Source organism: Tenrec ecaudatus, chromosome 1 (genome assembly GCF_050624435.1).
Source record: "Tenrec ecaudatus isolate mTenEca1 chromosome 1, mTenEca1.hap1, whole genome shotgun sequence".
Taxonomy (NCBI): Eukaryota; Metazoa; Chordata; class Mammalia; order Afrosoricida; family Tenrecidae; genus Tenrec; species Tenrec ecaudatus.
The window spans coordinates 39,034,053-39,053,639 of NC_134530.1; the positions used below are offsets into that span (position 1 = coordinate 39,034,053).

At 53.1% G+C, this 19,587-nt stretch overlaps 1 protein-coding gene across 1 annotated transcript; it reads left to right on the plus strand.

The window, feature by feature from the left end:
* The first annotated feature begins 10,633 nt into the window (after nucleotides 1-10,633).
* On the plus strand, nucleotides 10,634-19,335 carry LOC142459811 (chymotrypsin-C-like). The gene is made up of 8 exons (XM_075561785.1): nucleotides 10,634-10,673; nucleotides 11,819-11,910; nucleotides 12,005-12,102; nucleotides 13,263-13,385; nucleotides 15,850-15,986; nucleotides 16,572-16,717; nucleotides 17,536-17,688; nucleotides 19,288-19,335. The coding sequence occupies exons 1-8, from the start codon at nucleotides 10,634-10,636 to the stop codon at nucleotides 19,333-19,335; spliced, it is 837 nt and encodes a 278-aa protein (XP_075417900.1).
* The last annotated feature ends 252 nt before the right edge of the window (nucleotides 19,336-19,587 follow it).

The following is a 19,587-nucleotide window of genomic DNA, read 5'->3' on the forward strand; positions in this document are numbered from 1 at the left end:
GTGGAGTGGCACGGAGAGCGCTCAGCTGCAGCTCCGCGGGTGGCTTTGGACAGATCGCACACCCAACTGGTCTCAGTGCCCCGCGTGCTCCTTGTGAGCGAGCGCAGGCGATGGTCGCAGGGTCTTTCCAGCTCCGGTTGCAGGTTGGGCACGCCCCTCTCCCAGGTGCTACCCGAGGTGGCAGGGGGTTGGCGTTAGACTGGGCATCACTGCCCCCGGGTGGTGGTGAGCGGTACTACATCTGCCAGCCTCTGGGAAGGCTGAGCCGGAGCAGAGAATTTCCGGGGAGGGGCGGGGGGCGGTTCTCGGAAGTACCCTCCCCACCCCCCATGCCAGCCCGGGATGAGATGCCGCTGTCCTTAACACCAGACTTTGGGTTAAGCATTGCCTTGCACTGCCCCTCCCCCTAAGGAAGAGCAACATCGGGATCTGAACACCTAGAGGGAGGGTCTCAGAAACGAGGGGGAGGGGAGTCGGAAAGGGAAGGGCTTACGTTCACGCTCCAGAGCGCCAGTCCAGTTGGCCTGGAGGTGGACGCGGGCCTCCAACCTTCGGAAGGAGAGCGGAGAGACCAGCTGGCCCTACAGGGGTGGTCTCAGCCCAGGCGGGGCCGGGGGTGGGGGGTCAGGGGCGTATGAAGGAGGCGCACAGTGATTCCGGGACCAAGAGTGCAGAGAGGGAAAGTTCCCTAGACTCTTCCAGGCCTGCACCGCTGTGTCAAGTTTCCCGGAAAATACAAACAGGCCCGCCCGGGAACCCTCCCAGGTCCTGCCTTCTGGTTCGGTTTTCCCTACCTTGAGGCACGCCACCCTCGCTCAAGCCCCAAGTCATCATTGGAGCGAGTCCCCCTGCCTCGACGAAATCCTGATGCCCATCACCAAAAAACAGCCCCTCCCTGCGCCCCTGCTGCAGTTCCTTACAGCCCCACTCCTCTCTGGACTCTCTTGGGGTCCCTGAAGCCATGGTCTCACAGGCCCCCAGCGCTCCTCCGGGCCCTTCTCCACACTGCTCTCTCACAGAACCCGCCCCACTTCATCTGGGTCTGAGGAGAAGTCAACCCTCAGGCGGCCCCTTTGGTGGGCCTCCCCTGAAGTGCAACACCTGCCACCAGAGAGTCCTGCCCAGGGCCCGGACATCTGGCCCCTGCCAACGGCACCTGCCCGTTTCTCAGGCTCTCACCCCACCTACCACCCGCCTTGGCGATGCTTTTCCTGCTGTGGTCACGGGGCTTTGCAGGGTTCCGTTTCGGCCCCAGGGTCACTGCAGGGACCTTCTGCCAAGACACCTGTAAAGGCGAAACTGAGGAACAGGGAGGAAGACGGACATAACTGACAGGACACGGGAGAGCAGAAACAGAAATAGCTTTATTAGGTGTGGGGAGCTCTCGGTCAGACGAGGTTCCATGATCTACCCAGCAGCTGGGGCCAGGGCTTTTTAAAGGGGTGGTGAGGAATGTAGGGAAATTAGCATATGGGGTCTGGAAACCAGAAGGGAGAATTGCTTGTGGACTCCTTGCTGCTTTCTTTGAACCAGGAACATCTGGTTTCACTGGTTATCTTATCTGGCACCAGCTGCTGACCTTGGGGATGTGCAGGGAAGCACGTGCAGGGCCTGGACCTGCTCCAGCTTAGTCCAAACGGGGGCTTCCCAAACAACACCTAAGGTATTTTTCCAGCACATTCTGCCTCTCACTAAGGGCCCAGGTCTTGGGAAGGTCCTCCCAAGCCCTGGCAAGCGCTCAGTATAGGCGGATCTGGGTGTGAGAGGACTGTGGTGGGAGACCATTGGAACATGTGTATACATCTTGGGGTATCTGTGTACAGTGGGGAGTGCTTGAGTTGCTCAGGATGTGTGTCAGAGAGGATGCTTGGGGATTCCAAAGTGCATCCAAGACTAATCCCCCCTTATTCAGAGCTTCCAACATCCAACCCCTCCCCCTGTATGCCTCCCTAAAGAACACTTACACCAGGCCTGCAGAAAGGCTCACCGGGGTTCTGGGTCCTGGCTGGCCCAGCAAGGGCTCTCCCTGAGCTGAGCAGTGATGTCTTCTCTAGATCCCCAGCTCTAGTACAGGGTGGTTACACAGTGGTGGTCACGGAATGTGGGAGGCATGGATGGATGGATGGATGGATGGATATATTTGTGTACCACAGTCTGGAGAAATAAAATAGTTACAACTTTAGATACTCTAGTCTCCCATACCCTTCAACAGGAAAGCCGTTCTGCCAGAATTCTTCAAAGAGTCCCAAACTATCCTGGGATGACTTCTTCAGTCTTGGTTACCATGGACAGAAAAGAGGGTCAACCAACCAAGTGTCCCCATAACGTAGGCAGTTAGGGACACTGGAGCATGGCCTTGAGCCCTCTGGCTGTGACTGCTCCACACTAGGGCAGTCATCAGGAGGATCTGGCACCAGCTGTGGGTATGCCCAGAGAGACCCCTCCCGCACTCCCCTCCCACTGTTGACTCCTGGAGAGCAGCCGTGGCTCTCATGGCTCTCGCTGGTGGCCCAGGGCACAGCTAAAGGCAGCCTCCAAGGCCACAGAGAAGGATCACTCTTTGACTCCCAGGAAGTCCCCACAGTCAAGCCCAGCCCCCTAGTCCCACATTATCCGCTTGCAGAGAGCTCGTGGGAAGGGCTTCTCGTCCTTCAAGGACCTGGTCACCGTGCCTGGAGCCCACCATACATACCACCAGGGGACCAACACAGGGGGAATGTCGGAACCCAGTGAATGTCACCTGGCCTGGATTCAGTTCATTTTCTTCCCGAACAAACACAAAACGTCATTTGTATCCAAAGCAAAGGAGGGTGGAAAAAAGAGAAACCGCAAGGACGCAATAAACCCACAGGATTAATGGACAGTGTGAACGCAGCAGCCACGAGCTAGAGACCAGAACTAGATGGTGCCTGGCTACCACTCTGTAAAGATTCCTAAGAAGAGGTATTGAGTGGCGTGGGAACAAAACTTTACATCACAACAAAGCTTAGGCTTAGTTGGACTGACAGAGGTTGGTGGGACCCCTGGGAGACCACAGCCAGTAGACACCTTTCTAGCTTGGAGCTGAACTGTCCCGGATGACTCAACTCTGAGCCAAAGGAGAGACAGCCCTATAACGTGAGCGATGCACTGACTAGAACCGTCATCACACAAGATCCAAGGGCAGCGCGGGGCAGGAAAGAATGACAAAGGGAAATGGTCAACACATTTGGGGCAATGGGATCAAGGCCAGGGCCCCGCCAATGTCCAACTGCAAGATCAAGTCCAAGCTGAAGAAAATGAAAGCAAGTCCACAAGAGCTTGACTCTATCCCACCGAATTCGGAGACCGTCGCAAACACAGACTTGATGGAATTCTATTTGCTTTGTAACTTTCACCTGAACCACAATGAAACTTTCCCCCCAAAAGGAACAGATTTGATGCACTGAACACTAAGGGCTAAAGATTTGATGCACTGAACACTAAGGGCTAAAGGCCAGACAAATCCATTCTGGCATGATGTCCAGAGGTCATGCATGAAGGTATGATGTCCAGGGATCATGCATGAAGAAAGCCACTGGACATTAAAAAGACAGGGAAGGGGGGAAAAGAGCAAAATGGATGTCAGAAGAGACTGAAGCTTGCTCTTGAATGCAGAGAAGCGACCGCGTCTGGAAGAAATGACGAAGGATGAGAGTTGGTGAACTTTCAAAAGGAAACTTGAGAAGGTGAGGTGTTATAGTGAAATGTGCAAAGACACGGAGTTACGATCCCAAAAGGGTGGAATAGCCGAAAGAAAGAACTAAGGGAAAAGAAAGCCTCTGGTTGAAATCTTGAACCATGCAGGAAACATCCAAAGAAAAGGGAAGAAACCCAGTCACTGTCCCCAAAAGATTTGGTCTGTCTTCAATCATCTGAGGACATAGCACGGGAACAAGAGCCAACGGTGAAGGAGGCTGTCCAGGCTGCGCTGACGGCATTCGCGAAAACAGGACTCCAGGGACTGACGGAATACCAATGGTGACATTTCAACCGACGAATGCCATTTGGGGGGTGTGCCAAGAAATGTGGAAGACAGGTACCTGGCCAACTGGCTGGAAGAGAACCATGGTTGTGCCCAATCCATAGAAAGTTGAACCGATAGCAGGCTGAAATAAATTATTGAACAAAATCGTTAATCTCATGCTCACTGCCTTCCAGCTGATGTTGGCTCATAGCGATCCTATAGCACAGAGTGGAGCTGCCCTGTGAGTTTCTGAGAGCGTCACTCTTTATGGGAGTAGAAAGCCCTGTCCTTCACCCACGTGGCTTACTATCAAAAGCACGTAAATGTTGCTGGGGTGATTCCAAAGCAGCTGCGGGTACATGTTGACAGGGACCTGCCAGAGTTCGAGTGCCATTCAGAGAAGGGTGTGGAACAAGGGACACCCTGTTGACGTCAGACGGATTTTAGCGAAAAGCAGAAAACATCAGAAAGAGCTTTGGCTGTGCTTTATTGACTTTGCAGAGGCATTTGACGGTGTGGACGATCACAAACTATGGGTAACATTACCAAGAATGGGGACATTCTGGACCGCTTCACTGTGTTCACTCTGAGCCTGTGCCTGAACCAAGAGGCCGTCGTCCAAACAGAGCAAGGGTATGCTGTGTGGTAAAATCAGGCAGGGGTTCTGGAGATTGGAGGAAGACTGCGGAGCAATCTGCCGCGTGTCCGTGACACATCCCTGCCTCCTGGCGTGAAGAGGACCGAAGAGGAAACTTCAGCTTCCAGCACGAAAGGCTTGCTGCTCTGTGAACATTTGCGTTCATTTCCTCGTGCCGCTGTAGCAAAGTGCACACCCTGGGAGGCTGAAAGCAACAGAAAGGTGTCCTCTCACGGTGCAGTCTCAGATTCTGGAGCCAGAAGTCGGCATGCACGGTGTGGGCAGGGCCAACTTTGCCGTCTCTCCTGTGCGCGTCCAACTTTTCTTAGCTGTGGCAGCACCATCCCGCACTCTGCCTCCGTCATCACGGGGCCGTCTCCCCCCTGTCTCTGTCTCTGCTGTCTCTCCTGATGAGGCCACCAGACAGTCTAGGTCAGGGCCCCTGCTGCTTCAGTAAAACCCCATGCCAACGTCGATACAGCTGCAAAGATGATGCTCCCAAGCCCTGTAGGGGGACAGCCATCGACCCATAACAGCGTTTCTAAAAGCCAGTCGCGATGACTCCCCCCATCTGGGGCTTTCCGATCGGTGTATCTGTGGTTTTATCTATGCTTGTGTGTTGACATATTTGTTTAAATGTGTGGTGCAGGGAGGGCTCAGGTGTGTCTACATATGTACAACTGAATGCTTTATCTGTGAGACAGTATATATTTTCCTATCTATCGGTATTGAGCCCTTTATGGGGGTGGCTGTGTCTAGATGTGTGCAGACATGAATATGTGTATGGGCATGTGTGTCTATTTGTGTAGGGGCATATCTGAATGCGTACAGATATAGGGGTGTCTGTGTGTCGAGAGGTGCTTATCTCCCTATCCTAGTATAGTTTTATATCCATGAGTGTGTGCACAGGGCTGAGATAGGGATTGGTAGGTCCTCTCAAAAGCTGTCTATTTGGATGGGCCATGATTTAGTCGTTTGGCAATTATGTAATGATGCAATTTGGTGAGTCTGTAATGATGTGATCAGCCAATCGGGGGATTAGGGTGGGGGAGTAGCACAAGCCACAGTCCTGGTGGGTGTAAGAGGAGTTTCCCTACGGTGCATCACTTTTTATCTTAAAAGAGATCAAGGAAGAGAGAAACCAGCAGAGAGAGAGCCCAATACCAAGAAAGAAGGGTCGGAGTGAAGTGTGTCCTGTGGACCAGGAGTTCCTATGCTGAGAACCTCCTAGACCCAGAGGAGCACTGATGCCAAGACATGTGGGGACATAACTCCAGGATACACCAGACCCACAGATGTTGGAAGGGGACAAGGGCCTTCCCCGAGAGCCAGGGCCCTGAATTTGGAGCCTCTGAAAGTGTGAGAGAATAGATTTCTGTGGTTAAAGCCACCCACAGCAATGTATCTGTTACAGCTGCACTCAATAACTAAGACGACCCTTTCTCCAGACTGCTCGAGAGATACAAAGAGGTGGCCCAAGGTCCCAGGTCCCCCAGCAGGTCACTGGCAGAGCTGGAAATCAGGAGCCTTGTCTCTTGCCTCCTGAGTCCTGTGACCTCCCAAACCTCGCCTGACTCAGTCCATAGCCCTGTGATGATGTCAGTCCCTAGGATTTGGGGTGACCCTTTTTCAAGATTTGGCAGCCCAAAGCTCTGGACCTGAGGTGGATTGGACAGTAGCGGCCACCCCCTCTGCCAGGACCAGGCCCTAAAATAGATAGAACGTCTCTGAACCTCAAGACCCTCGGGGCCCCAGATCTGGGCCTGAACTCTTCAGGGCAGGACAGAACCTCCCTCTGTGCACACTCACTCCGATGCCTCCATGCCTCCTTTTCAAAATCAAAACTTTTAAAATATTAAAATCAATACTTTTGTTATTTTTTTATATTACAAAAATAGCACATGCTTGATTTAGAAAAGAATGTTAACTTCATTTAATAAAAAAAAAAACAAGGGCTAGAATCCTCTTTATAGCACTCCCACCCCCAGCTAGCCACCACTAACCATCTGGTAAAGAATTCCTAAGGTAACTGTGTTAGGCTGGTTGACTAGAGAAACAAATCCAGCGACATTCATATATTTGTAGCAAAGAACTTTATATCAAGAAGTAATTGTATATCAGGAAAACATCCCAGCCCAGTCTAAAGTGACTCTATAAGTCCAAAACTAGGCCATAAGTCCCTCTTCAGATCCATGCAGCCAGGTGCATTGATGCAGAATGCAGGAAGATCACAGGCAGGTGGATGAAAGTCTTGTGGAGCCAATGGCGGTGGAAGCACCACAGGGCTGGATCAGGTCTCAGCGTGGCTCATCCACAGGAAGGGAAAGGCAGAGGGAGAGACTGGTCCACCTCCAGAGAGCCATTTATCTCGGTGGCACCTCCAAAGGAAGTCATCAAGAGGTGACCTGATTGCCAGGATAAACTCCACCTATATTTTGTGCCATGTTGGCACAAAAATACGAACTGTCACAAAAACGAATGGGTCCCCCTCAGAAAGTGGCACTCAGGGAGAATGCGGAATGAGTGGAGAGGGGAGGAAGAACAGAATGTAATCCACCACACTTGAGGCTGCTAAATGGATTAAACCAGAGCTGGATGGTCCCCCACCTGCCTCTGGTCTGGACAGAACTTCTGGGCACACAGAATAGACTCACACCAAGTACCACAAACCCAGATCCATCCATTCACCTTGACATGCAAGTCACAGAACTTTAGAGTTTAAAGGAGCCTGAGCATGCATCTGGTCCTGGTGGCTCATTCCAGACTGGGAGGTTGGGGGGTCTTGCAGGGAGATAACTCAACTGACTTCAAGTAGGCATTTGACCAATCAAGGACCCTCCTCCCCAAGTGTGCCTGACCTTCAGCAGGTTCTGGGGTGTGAAAGGTGCCCCAAGCCTAGGCAATATTAGCTGAATGAGAGAGAGAGAAAGACAGGAAACAGCAGAAAGCTAGAGCAACACAGAAGGAAGCAGTGCGGCCCAGTCATGTGAAGCCTAGATCACTGTCGTTGGTGCTGCTATCAGTTGCCTTGTGACGGGCACTAACCATTGCCTGCACCTGCACACTCTTCAAGGTCGTCGGTGTGTTGTGAATATTGCGCTATTCCTTCCCATTGAAGGCGTCCCTGGTTTTCACCAAACCTGGGCTTTATCAAATGTGATGTTTGGAAGTGCTGTTGTGGATAAGGATGTCAGGTGCCTCCAGTCAGTTCTGACCCATGGCAGTGCTAGGTACCACAGAACAAAACACTGCCCAATCCTACACCAGCCACACAATTGTTCAAGCCCATTATTGCTGCAACTGTGTCAGTTCAACCCTTTTTCACTGACCTTCTACCATGCCAATCATGATGTCATGTTCCAAGGACTGGCCACTGCTGATAACATGTTCAAAGTATGTGCAGGGTAGTCTTGCCATTCTCCATCCTAAGGAACATTCTGGCTGTAGCTCTTCTGATGCCGATTTCTCCATTCTTGTTTCAGTCCAACTGTACTTTCAATATCCTTCGCCAGCATCATAATTCAAATGTATCCATTCTTCTTTGGTCGTCCTTAATCAGTGTTCAACTTTCACATGCATATGAGGTCACTGAAAATATGGCTTTGGTCAGGGGCACATCAGTCCTCAAAGTAACCGCCTGCTGTTCAACACTCTGCAGAGGTCTCGTGCAGTAGACTGATCTGGCGCAGCGCGGCATCTGATCTCTTGACTGCATCTTCCATGAGGATGGATGGTGGATTCAAGCCAAATAAAATCCTCGACAACTTCGATCTTTTCTCCGTTCATCGTGATGTTACCGGGTAGTCCAGTTATGAAGATTTTGGTCTTCTTTACAATGAGTTTTCACCCCTACTGAAGGGTGTGATCCTTGATCTCCATCAGCAAGTGCTTCAAGTCCTCCTCCCTTTCAGCGAGCAAGGTTGTGTCATCTGCACATCGCAGGTTGTTAATAAGCCTTCCTCCCACCCTGATGCCACATTGTTCTTCATGTAATCCAGCTTCTTAGATTTTTTGTTCAGCATCCACATTGAAAAAGTATGATGAGAGTTGATGAACACCTGATTTTAAATCATGAAGTATTCATTTATGTTATTTGTACGACTGCCTCTCATTCCACATACAGGTTCCACATAAGCACCATGAAGTGTGAATCACCTTTCTTCTCAATATTATCCAGTTTGTTATGGTCCACATAATCTAATGTTTCTGCTTAGTCAATAAACACAAGTAAATATCTTTCTGATTGTGTTAGGCAAGGTTGAATGGAGACACAAATCCAGAGCCACTCATTTATGTAAAAGAAAGAGCTTTATATCAAGAAGTAGCCATGCATCAATAAAACAACCCAGCCCAGTCCACCTCAAGTCCATGAGTCCAATACTAGCCCATAAGTCTGATACTAGTCCCTCTTCAGACTCACACAGCCACATGCAGTGATGCCGAATGCAGGGGGATCACAGAGCAGCGGGTGCAGAGCTGTGTGGATCCAATGGCCGTAGAAGCACCACAGGGCTTGCTCAGGCCTCAGCATGGCTCATCCACAGGAAGGTGAAGGCAGAGAGAGGGGGGAAGTTCCCAGGATCCTCCTTATGAGAAGGACACACCCACAGGAGGCACCATCAGGCTGTAACCTGATTGACAGGCTAGACTCCACCCTACACTTTTATTTATCAAGTTAACATGAAATTATGTAACTATCACACTGGGATTCTCTGCATTCAGTCAAGATCCACCTGATATCAAAATCATATCCTTCTTTCCACATCTGTTTTTGAATCTGACAGCTCCCTGTTGATGTACTGCTCCGACCATTATTGAATGATCTTCAGCAAAATGTTACTTGCATGTGATAGTGATGATATTGTTCAATGATTTCTGCATTCTGTGGGTCACCTTTCTTTGGAATAGACACAAATATGGACCTCTTGCAGCAGGTTGGCCAGGTAAGCTGTCATCCAAATTTTTTGACACAGATCAAGAAGTGTTTCCAGTGCTTCATCAGCTTGTTGAAACATTTCCATTGGTATCCCTTCAAATTCTGGAGCCCTGTTTTTGGCTAATGCACTCAGTGCAGTTTGAAATTCTTCCTTCGGTATCATCGGTTCTCTCGACCAGTTCTTCTTTGGCCTTGTGTTCGGTAAACAATACCAACTGCATCGTCATCGAGTCATTGCTGGCTCATCGCGACCCCCTGTGAGTTTCTGAGCCTGCAACTGTTTACGGAGTAGAAAGCCTATCTTTGTCCTGAGGAGCTGCTTGCTGGTGGTTTTGAACTGTGGACTGTGCAGATCACAAGGCAATGCATAACCACTACCCCACCAGGGCTCACACGCGGCATCGTGTTAGACACGCTGAATTCAAATTCCAGCTCTTTGACGATTCAGATGGTCCTGAGGTCTCTGACCTCTCTGTGTGCCCGCTTCCTCATCTCTAGAGAACAGAGAGTTGGATCGACTCCATGGTGTTGGGAGAAGGACGTGGCCGTGTAAGAAGCCTCGGGCGCCCAATTAGTGATAACCACAAAGAAATGAGATGGGGGAGTGGTGGCATTGCTCTTGTGTGCTGTAGCATGGCTTCGACTCAGCAGCCCTGCAGGACAGAGTAAACTGCACGACGGGCCCCTGGACTGAACTCTGAACAGGTGCAGAACGCCAGGTCTTTTCTCCTGTGGAGCAGCTGGTGGGTTCAAACTAACAACCTTTCCGGAGTAGCCAAGAGTTTAACCATCACACCACCAACGCTCCTTGATCTGGAGTGCTAGGGGCCCCTAAGAGCCAGCAGCAGAACTCGGGATTTGGCCCTACTTCAGAATGTTTGGAAAATCAGAAGGCAGGCCAGCTCTGCCTTCCTGTCCAAGTCAAACAGACTCTACCCAAGGTCAGGGAAAAGGCCTTATCGAAACAGGTCTCTCCCCAGGGGTGGCTCAACCTTGGCCTGGTGGGGCCCACCCCCTCCTGCCTATAAGTGTGCCCGAGCCCCTTCGCTGGCCACTCTGTCTGGACACTGGCAACATGTTGAGCATCACGGTCCTCGCCGCACTCCTGGCCTGCGGTAAGCTCTGAGTGGTGACTGGAGGCAGCTAGGGGCTGGGACTCGGGGTGGCATCGTGGGCATAGGATGGGGTCCAGGCCCTCTACTGGCTCAGGCTCAGTGCTTCTGACTCACTGAGGGTCAGCCGAGTCAGCCCTCCCCCTTCCCCCCCACCCCCCTGTAGCTCAGCCTCCACCTCCCAGGTCAGCTGAGGACTGAAATGAGATTTGGGAAGCATGGAGCATGGGCCAGGGTCACAGCCAGGGCCACATTCACTGTCCCTCCAGGAACCATGGGGAGCAGAGCCTTCCAGGCAGGATCGCTCACCTCAGGAGTCTTTGCCCCACCCCACCCCCACCAATTAGGTGGGCATTCCATCAGATCAGGAATCAAATGTCACTCCAGACAGGACTTAGATAAGTCCTATCACCTCTCTAAGTCTCACAGAGAGCCCTCCATTCGGAATTCTTGCAGCTAAGATCAGTGACAAGAAGCAAAAGTAGCTGCTCTTGTCTATTGCATTTTTACTGTGAGGCAAGCCAGGCAGCAACCCTGCTGTCATCTGTGGGAGCAGGTCACCTGGACTTTCTCCCTCCAAACCACCGAGTCAGGGCTGGAACCGTCAACCTTCTGGTCAGCAGCCAAGCCCTTCTCCACTGTGCCATCAGGGCTCCTGCCCCAAGAGGTAGCTCTATGAATGGTCTCCGTCGTACAGATGAGGACCTTGAGGCCCAGTGCTCGATGTCTTGCCCAAGATCACTTGATGAACTCGTGGTGGAGCCAATATTGAGGTCTAGGTGTTTGTGACCCAGCCTCACAGCTCTCCTGCTGCAACATCCTTAACTCTGGGTCCAACACACACAGAGTAAGGGGACGGACACAGTTGTGTACACCTCCCAGGCCCCTTTTTATCCCCCCCAATGTTCTAAGCACCTGATGTGCTAAGCCCTTTCTAGAAATTGTCTAGTTCCATTCTCAACCTGCCAGGTTAGCTCTGGTCTTCCCATTTCCCAGAGAGGGAAGTTGAGTCCCAGAACCCAGGTGGCTTTCCCAAAGCCGGGAAGTGAAATATGAGCCCATGTCTGCCCGGTGCAAAGCCGGCGCTCTTTCCACCTGCTACCCGATCCTTACCACACTCACCTGAGCTTTCCCTCCTATCCACCCAGCCTCCAGCTGTGGGGTCCCCAGCTTCCTGCCCAACCTCTCCACCCGCGTGGTAGGAGGAGAGAATGCCAGGCCCCATAGCTGGCCCTGGCAGGTAAGTACACTACAGGTGGGGGGGAGGGGCAGAAGGTGGGGATGGGGAAGGGTTCCTGGGAACCTGACACGTGGCCCTTCGGCACCCTCTCCAGATCTCCCTCCAGTACCTCAGGGACGACACCTGGAGGCACACATGCGGTGGCACCTTGATCGCCAGCAACTACGTCCTCACCGCCGCCCACTGCATCAGGTCAGCTGGGATGGCTTATCAGAGGACCCTCCTCCCTACAGGCCCGCACTAGATAAGCGCCTTATCCCAGTCACTCTGTGGCTCATTTGTAATGGGCTAAATGAGCATTTATGTCCAGTTATTCATGCAGCAAATATGTGCCAGGGAATACCGCAAGGGTGAAGCCCACGCCTGTGCTCCCCAGGGAGCTTACTGCCCACTGCCAGCCAAGACAACAGACAGTCGAGCAAACTCATGACATAGCAAGTGGCGAGGGAAAGAAAGAGGCAGGAAGTGGGCGAGAAGTCCAATGGAACCCATTTGCAAGGGCGAGGCGGAGGGGAGACACACCAGCTGGGGGCGCATGTTCAGTGAGCTGCTGGAAGGTTTGAGGGTTGAGTTCACCCAGAGGTGCGTTGGAAGCAAGGCCTGGTGAGCTGAAATGTCTGCCCGTGGAAACCCTCTGGGGCATGGCTCACTCAGACAGACAGGGTCTGGGGGTCAGAACTGACTGGACGGCCAGTGGCTTGGTTTTGTTTTGGAGGAGAGCAGCCAGGGAGCAAACAAGGGCCCAGCTTGCGCCGGTGGGTGTCAGGACTTGGGGTTTGACCTTGAGTGGTTTCTATTGGAGAAGATTCTTACTGGCCTGCTGAGTCCATCGAAGACAGGCCGGGGCTCGGGGGGAGGCAGTAGGACAGCCGTCATCACGGTGAAGGCATGGACTGATGGCAGTGTGGGTTAGTTTGTCCTCACAGCAGCCGGCACCCAAGTTCTCATATGATCTGCACGGTACAGGTGAGGAAAAGGTAACACAAGTAGTTTGCCAGCAGCCGCTAACCTAAAGGTTGGCCATTCTAAACCACCCCCCAGTGGTTGTGCAGAAGAAAGGCCTGGTGATCCGCTTCCCTAGAAGTCAATCCAGAACACCCTCTACGGCAGTTTCACTCTGTGAATCCACTTGACCACCATGGATTTGGTTTGAGGTTTTTGCAGATGAGGGCACTGAGTCTCAAGGCTACTCCCTGAGGGTGGCAAACCCAAGTCCTTTGGCTCCAGGTCTGGAGTCCATTCCCTGCACCCCACTAGGAAGGGTCATGGGAGGTGGATGCTCTCTTCCTATGAGAGCCACAAGAGGCTCGGCCACCAAACCGACCCTGACCCTGTCTCCTTGCTCTACCCAGTAATGGCCGCACCTATCGCGTGGGCCTGGGGAAGAACAACCTGGTGCTGGATGAGGAAGGCTCCAAGTTCGTGGGCGTGGACACCATCTTCGTCCATGAGAAGTGGAACTCCTTCTTGGTGCGGTGAGTGTCCGCGGTCAGCACAGGAAGGGGAGGGCCTCCTGAGACAGAACGGTAGAACCTGCCGCCACCCGGCCCCTAGCACCCCATCCTCACTCTGACAATGAACTAAAATGACAATTAACTAAATGGAAACAGACACCCTTCCCCGCATCATGGGTCAAGGGTCCCTGGGCGGTGCATGAGGCCTAGTGACACGGAGGACCCAAGGTTCTGTCAAGAGTCCCCACCTTTACTGGACACCTACTGAGTGGTCACAGTGCAACGGGCACTTTCCCAGCCACTTCGTCAGTCCTCACCACAGCCTGAGACAAGAGACTGAAGCTCAGAGAGGTTAAGGAATATGTACTGGGTCACACATCTCAGGACACGGTTAAGTCAGGCCTTTCTTCAATAAAGACCAGCACCAAGTTGGTTGCTATGAGATGGGGGTTGAAGAAGCCCCCAGTGCCCAACTTGTCCAAACTGCTGGACCACTCCATCACCTCTGACATCACCTCCCCCACCCCTTCCTCCCCCCACCCCCTTTATCTTCTCCTGCCCTGCTTTGAATTCGGTCATTTGCTACAATGTCTCACAGAACTCCCAAGTCGCCCTTGCAGTTCAATGGCTTATTAGAGAAGGAACAGTGTATAACTTGACAAGGGATCAACTTGGAAATAACAGAAACTACTCGAGATATAGCAGTCCTTGATCAGGCCAGTTTCTTCCTGCTCTCTGCCCCTACCCCCACTCTGGCCCTCCTGGGGCCTTGCTGCCACTGGGTCCTGCTGAGAGCCTTTTCACACAAACCTAAGCTCCGAGGGTCTGAAAAGCATCACTACGGAGAATCTCGAACTGCTGTCGTTCTTGCAAATGCCATGCTGTCTTCCATCTTACTGCTCCTACCTCCTCAGTCTAGGAGGTTCCCAGCTCAGGGACCCCCAGCCCAAGGGGTGTGCTCTGCTCCCATCTCTTCCTTCTTGGTTGTGGTGCAGGGCCCCCATCTGCTTTGAAATTGGCTTTTACCGAGCGTAGCAGCAGGGTGGCGAAAAAGATCAGTCCCCTCCCTAGAGTCCCACAGACCTTGTTCACGTGGTTCCAACCACGGGAGAGCGTCATACACCTTGTTTGTAGTATTGGCGAGCTATCCAATCCCCTTGGTGGGCCACAAGCACCTTATTTGCATAGTCCTACCTGATTTGTTAGTGAGAGTTACCAGACGATAGCTAGATGAGCCGTATGAAATAATTCACTGCACAGCAATGGACAAGCCAAGAATCAAGCCAGAGCTTGTCTAGGGCTGCCCACCTTCATCCTGGTGAAATGAAGATATAAAAACCACAACTCCCCGTATCCTGCCTCTATCTGTACAACTTCCCCTGGCCTTCTGCCTAACTTCTGATAGATGCATCAACTGCAGGGGTGTACAGTGCTTCTGGTTTCCTCTGTTAAGTCTTTCTGCTTAAAGAGAAAGGGGATCGGCTTATAAGGCTCGGCCTACATCCATCAGGAACTGAGGAGCTGATGCTCCATGACGTTTATGTGGGGTCCCTGGCTCCCATTGGCCTGACAACTGCCACCCCACACCCCCATTCACAACTCAAGCCCTCAGGGCTTCTTAAACCTTTTCCACTCAAGACCCCTTCACCTGAGAGATTTGTAACCCCAGGCAAGCGTTGCAAGAACACCTCAGGTCAATTCTATCAGGGGAAGCCAGCCCCTAACACATCATCACGGGTCTGGTAGGCGCAATTGTACAGTGATAATAAGTAAAGATCATAGTAGAGTTAAATTGAGAGCATGAGAGATAGAAGTATTGAAATAAATGGAGTCAGACACATTTCATGGTAGCATGCTCACCTCAGCCCCGCTGATGGTCCATGTGGAGGGAGAGAGAGAGAGCTCTAATGCTAGCCCAGACCCTTTATATGCTCTGGGGACATGCAAGCCCCCTAATTACAGGTGAGGACATACGTCACTGGAAGGGGCTATCCTATGGGTAATACAGTAATGAGAGGGGGGTGGTCTAGGGACATACACGCAATAAGAAGGGGAGGGATTGGGGTTATACATGTGACAAGATGGGCAGATTCTAGGTTTAGGATTGCGGCTTAACTTTGACCTGTTCCCTAGATCTCCACAGGAACCATCATCAGTAGGGTGTAAACCCCACCTGCTGGAACCAAATAGATGACTGCAGGCGTCCATTGTCTTTAACAGCAGGGAGTGGGGGCTGCCATATAGTCTGGCAACTGATTGCCCTCAGGGAGGATGTCTGTGAGCGTCTGACCTCCCCCCACACAATTCCACGTTTGATGTTCAATTAACTTTCGGTCATTGTGCATTCAGAAACCTTTCATTGCTGCCAAATGTTTCGCTACCCCCACATTTGGTTATGCAACACCCACACACACACACACCCATGGGAGCATGACCACAGTTTCAGAAGCTTTGCCCGGTCCACTTACCTATCCCTGCATTCCAGCAACGACATCGCCCTCATCAAGCTGGCAGAGCATGTGGAACTCAGCGAAACCATCCAGGTGTCCTGCCTGCCCAAGGCGGGCACCGTGCTGGCCCAGGACTTCCCCTGCTACGTCACTGGCTGGGGCCGCCTCTGGAGTGAGTACCAGTCGCCGCTGATCTGACCCAACTCCTGGAGACCCCACGTGTGCAGACCTGTGCTCCACGGGGTGCTTAATAGCACGCGTTTCAGAAGGTCACCAGGCCTTTCTTCTGAGGCACCTCTGGGTGGACACAGATCTGCAACCTTTCCGTCTGCAGCCAAGCACCCTGAGCATCATGTCTGGCAAACCACGGGTGCCTCCCTGGGGGTTCGGCCCCAACAACCACCCCTCACATACACTTGCCCATCACTTTTCCTTCGTGCTCAAACATCGTCGTCCTGATAACAGCGGCTATTTGTAAGGCTGAGCTATGTGACAGGCCCTCTCCAAGTGGTGGGGTAAGGAGGACATGGGTTAGAATGGGGTAAGTGCTCAGGATAAGCTAAGTAAATAAGTGTCCGATAAGCTAAGTAAATAAACCATGGGCACTCCTCACCCTCAGAGAAGTCCAGGCCATTGGCTCAGAAACTCGCCTCTTAGCTAAAGGCATGCAGGTGGTTCCCAAGGCCCAGTCGGTGACCAGCCTGGGGTGGCACTGGGGCCAGGCCACCGCTGCTGACTCCTGGTCCTGTGTCCCCAGCCGGTGGCCCCATCGCCGATGAGCTGCAGCAGGGCCTGCAGCCCGTGGTGGACCACGCCACCTGCACGCAGAGCGACTGGTGGGGCTCCATGGTGACAAACTCAATGGTCTGTGCCGGCGGCGACGGCGTCATCTCTGCCTGCAACGTGAGTGTCCAGGCTCCTCACCTCGTGCCTAGGCCAGGTGGCCAGGAGCAGCGGCAACAAGAGGCGCAAGATGCCAAGAACACACCCTGTCTGGGAGGAGACTATGCACCATGGGGACCAGCAGGCTCGGGGTGGGGGGGCCTCAGCCCACTCCACTAGCACTGAGGGAGGGCAGGGGAGCTGAGTCAGAGAATCTGAGTTTGAGTCCCAGTCCCACCACTAACCAGCTGTGTGACCTAGGACAGCCTCTGAGGGTCTCTGAGCCTCAGTTTTCCCACCTATCAAATGGGATAGAGAAGAAACTGCATAGATGTCCCTACACTCAGTTAGGCCTTCTCATGGTCAGTTCCACCTGTCCAGGAAGACAGAGGGCTTAGGGAGGTCTGACGTGGAGCCAGGAGCCATTTAAGACAATCAGAGGCTGCCATGTTTTCAACGCAGCACCCCCTCCCTACTCCATGTCCCCCACTGCCCCTGGCCTCTGACATGGCTCCCAGCCCCCTCACCTCTCTGAGCCGCTCACAGAAGCTTAGCCTTGGTGAACCTGGTCAGGTATAGAAACTGAGGCACAGAGAGTTATCAGCATCCCCAGATCACACAGAAAACCAGGAACTAGCCTGACATCCCAGGACCCCCAGAACTAGGCCAAGACAGACCCTAGTCTCCCCCCACCTCCCTCACCAGGGACAGGTTGAGGCATCGACTAGGGGACAGCGGCTGAAGGGCCAGCCTATACACACCCTCCCCCCATCCTACCCTGCTTCCCAAGCCGGCCTCTGGGGAAGGCTTGGTGGCTAATTCTCCTGGGCCTGGTGCAGGGGGACTCCGGTGGCCCGCTGAACTGCCAGGCTGACAACGGCTCCTGGGAGGTGCGTGGCATCGTCAGCTTCGGCTCAGGCCTGGGCTGTAACACCTACAAGAAGCCCGCTGTCTACACTCGCGTGTCCGCCTACATCGACTGGATCAACGAGGTGCGTGCCCACTTCCAGCCTGGGGCCCCTCCTTCTCACACCCATGGCCCCTCCCCTCACACACTCCTTTCTTCAGTCACTTCCCTGCTCACTCATTCACTCACTCATTCATTCATTCTTCAATTGCTCACTTGCACGTGCTCTCAAGCACGTACTTGTACGCATACTCACACACATGTGCGCGCGCACACACACACAGCACCGACTGCTGGAGACGCTGCAGCCCAGAGAACCACCCCAGAGAGCTGCCCCACCTGTCATCTTTACTGACACAGACTGCCTCATCCTCCTGCGGAATGGCTGAGGGGTTCAAACCTCCAACCTGCATGCTAGCAGCCGAGTGCTTAACCACTGTGCTACCAAGACCCCTTGTGCCACAGTCACCCCTTTCTCCATGCATTCACTTGTTCAATCACACATTCACTCACTCATTCACTCCTCCATCCTGCCACTGGCTCACTCAAGAATTGGCCTAGCGTTCACTGGCCCTGGGGTGGGGGGACACGAGGGGGGGGGCGGAGAAGGCTTGGTCTATGCAGGGGTCCTCAAATTACAGCCCACAGACCACATGGAGCCCGCCAAGGACATTTATCTGGCCCACTGGGTGTTTTTGCTCTGTTTTATTTTTTTTAACTTCAAAATAAGATATGTGCAGTGTGCATAGGAATTTGTTCATAGTTAAAAAAAAAAAACTATAGTCCGGTCCTCCAACTGTCTGAGGGACAGTGAACTGAACTGGCCCCCTGATTTAAAAGTTTGAGGACCCCTGGTCTATGGGCTTCAGTGGCCGCTTTCCACACCAGAGCCCCACAGTGAGATGTGGTCCTATTAGAGCAGGCCCAACAGGGGAGAGGGGTGGCGTGAGTGGTCACTCTATATCTTAGCAGCCACCCTGGGCTGGGAACTTTCCCATGGGGGCCTGCAGCAGCATGTCTTCTGAGCTCCCCAGCCCCACCCCTGGCTCGCAGCAGCAGGGGTCTGAGATGCTGTGAGTCAGAGCCCAGGGGAGCCTGCTGTGCCTGTGTGTCCCTGCTCCTGGCCCAGCTTCCCACCACCCCAGAAGGGGACACGCATCCGAAGCCCCTCACACTGTCCTCTGCTCCTACAGAAAATGCAGCAGTGATACGTCCCTGGGATCTACTGGAGCAAGTCCCCACAACAATAAACTCCTTCCTCCTCATGCCCACTGCCTCCATTCTTGTCTGTGCCTCCCTGCAGGTCCCCAAGGAGCCTGGGCGGGGCGGGGGGCGGGGTGTGTGCGTGTGTGTATGTTTGGGGTAACCCACCAGCCGCTCCTCAGAAAGAGACATGGCAACTGTTTCTGCAAAGATTCGCAGACTAGTGGTAACTGCCCTATAGGGTCACTCTGAGTCAGACGCTGCTAGATGGCAGAGGGTTGCACTGTCCCCAGACTTGCAAGGGACCGCCCCTTTTCATACTGGAAATGCCAAAGTGAAGTTTCTTAGGCCTGCCTAAGAATTGGGAGGAGCTTCTGGGAGCTACAGGGGTGGGATTGTCCCAGAAAGACACATAGGTAGTTTAAGGGGATATGACACATCAGACACTCGCTCCCCCTCCTGTCTCTGGTCCGACCTCCAGAGTGGTCTCTGGTGGGTCCTCAAGGTCCCCGAGCTGCAGGCGGGGTGAGGTCTTCCCAAAAGCAGCTCCCTGCGGCCCCGAGAGGCTCGTCCCAGGAGGAGACCCACTGCCTCCCCGAGGAAGGGGCTCCCCAGCATGCATCCAGCAGTAGCTATTAGCCTGGCTCTGTGTTTCTAGAAGTGTCTACTGAGTGCTGCCATCAGGCCCAGCCTGAGCTGGGTGCAGTGGGGAGGCAGGGGGAGGGAGAGGACCCAGTTCAGGCCTCAGCGACCCAAGTTAGAAGAAAGCAGTGGATTCCAT

Bases quoted from the DNA above. Each gene is read 5' to 3' on its own strand.
- LOC142459811 (XM_075561785.1), top strand. From the start codon at position 10,634: ATGTTGAGCATCACGGTCCTCGCCGCACTCCTGGCCTGCG. The intron at 12,103-13,262 runs GTCAGCTGGGAT...TGCTCTACCCAG, and splicing joins ACCGCCGCCCACTGCATCAG to TAATGGCCGCACCTATCGCG. The intron at 13,386-15,849 runs GTGAGTGTCCGC...CCTGCATTCCAG, and splicing joins TGGAACTCCTTCTTGGTGCG to CAACGACATCGCCCTCATCA.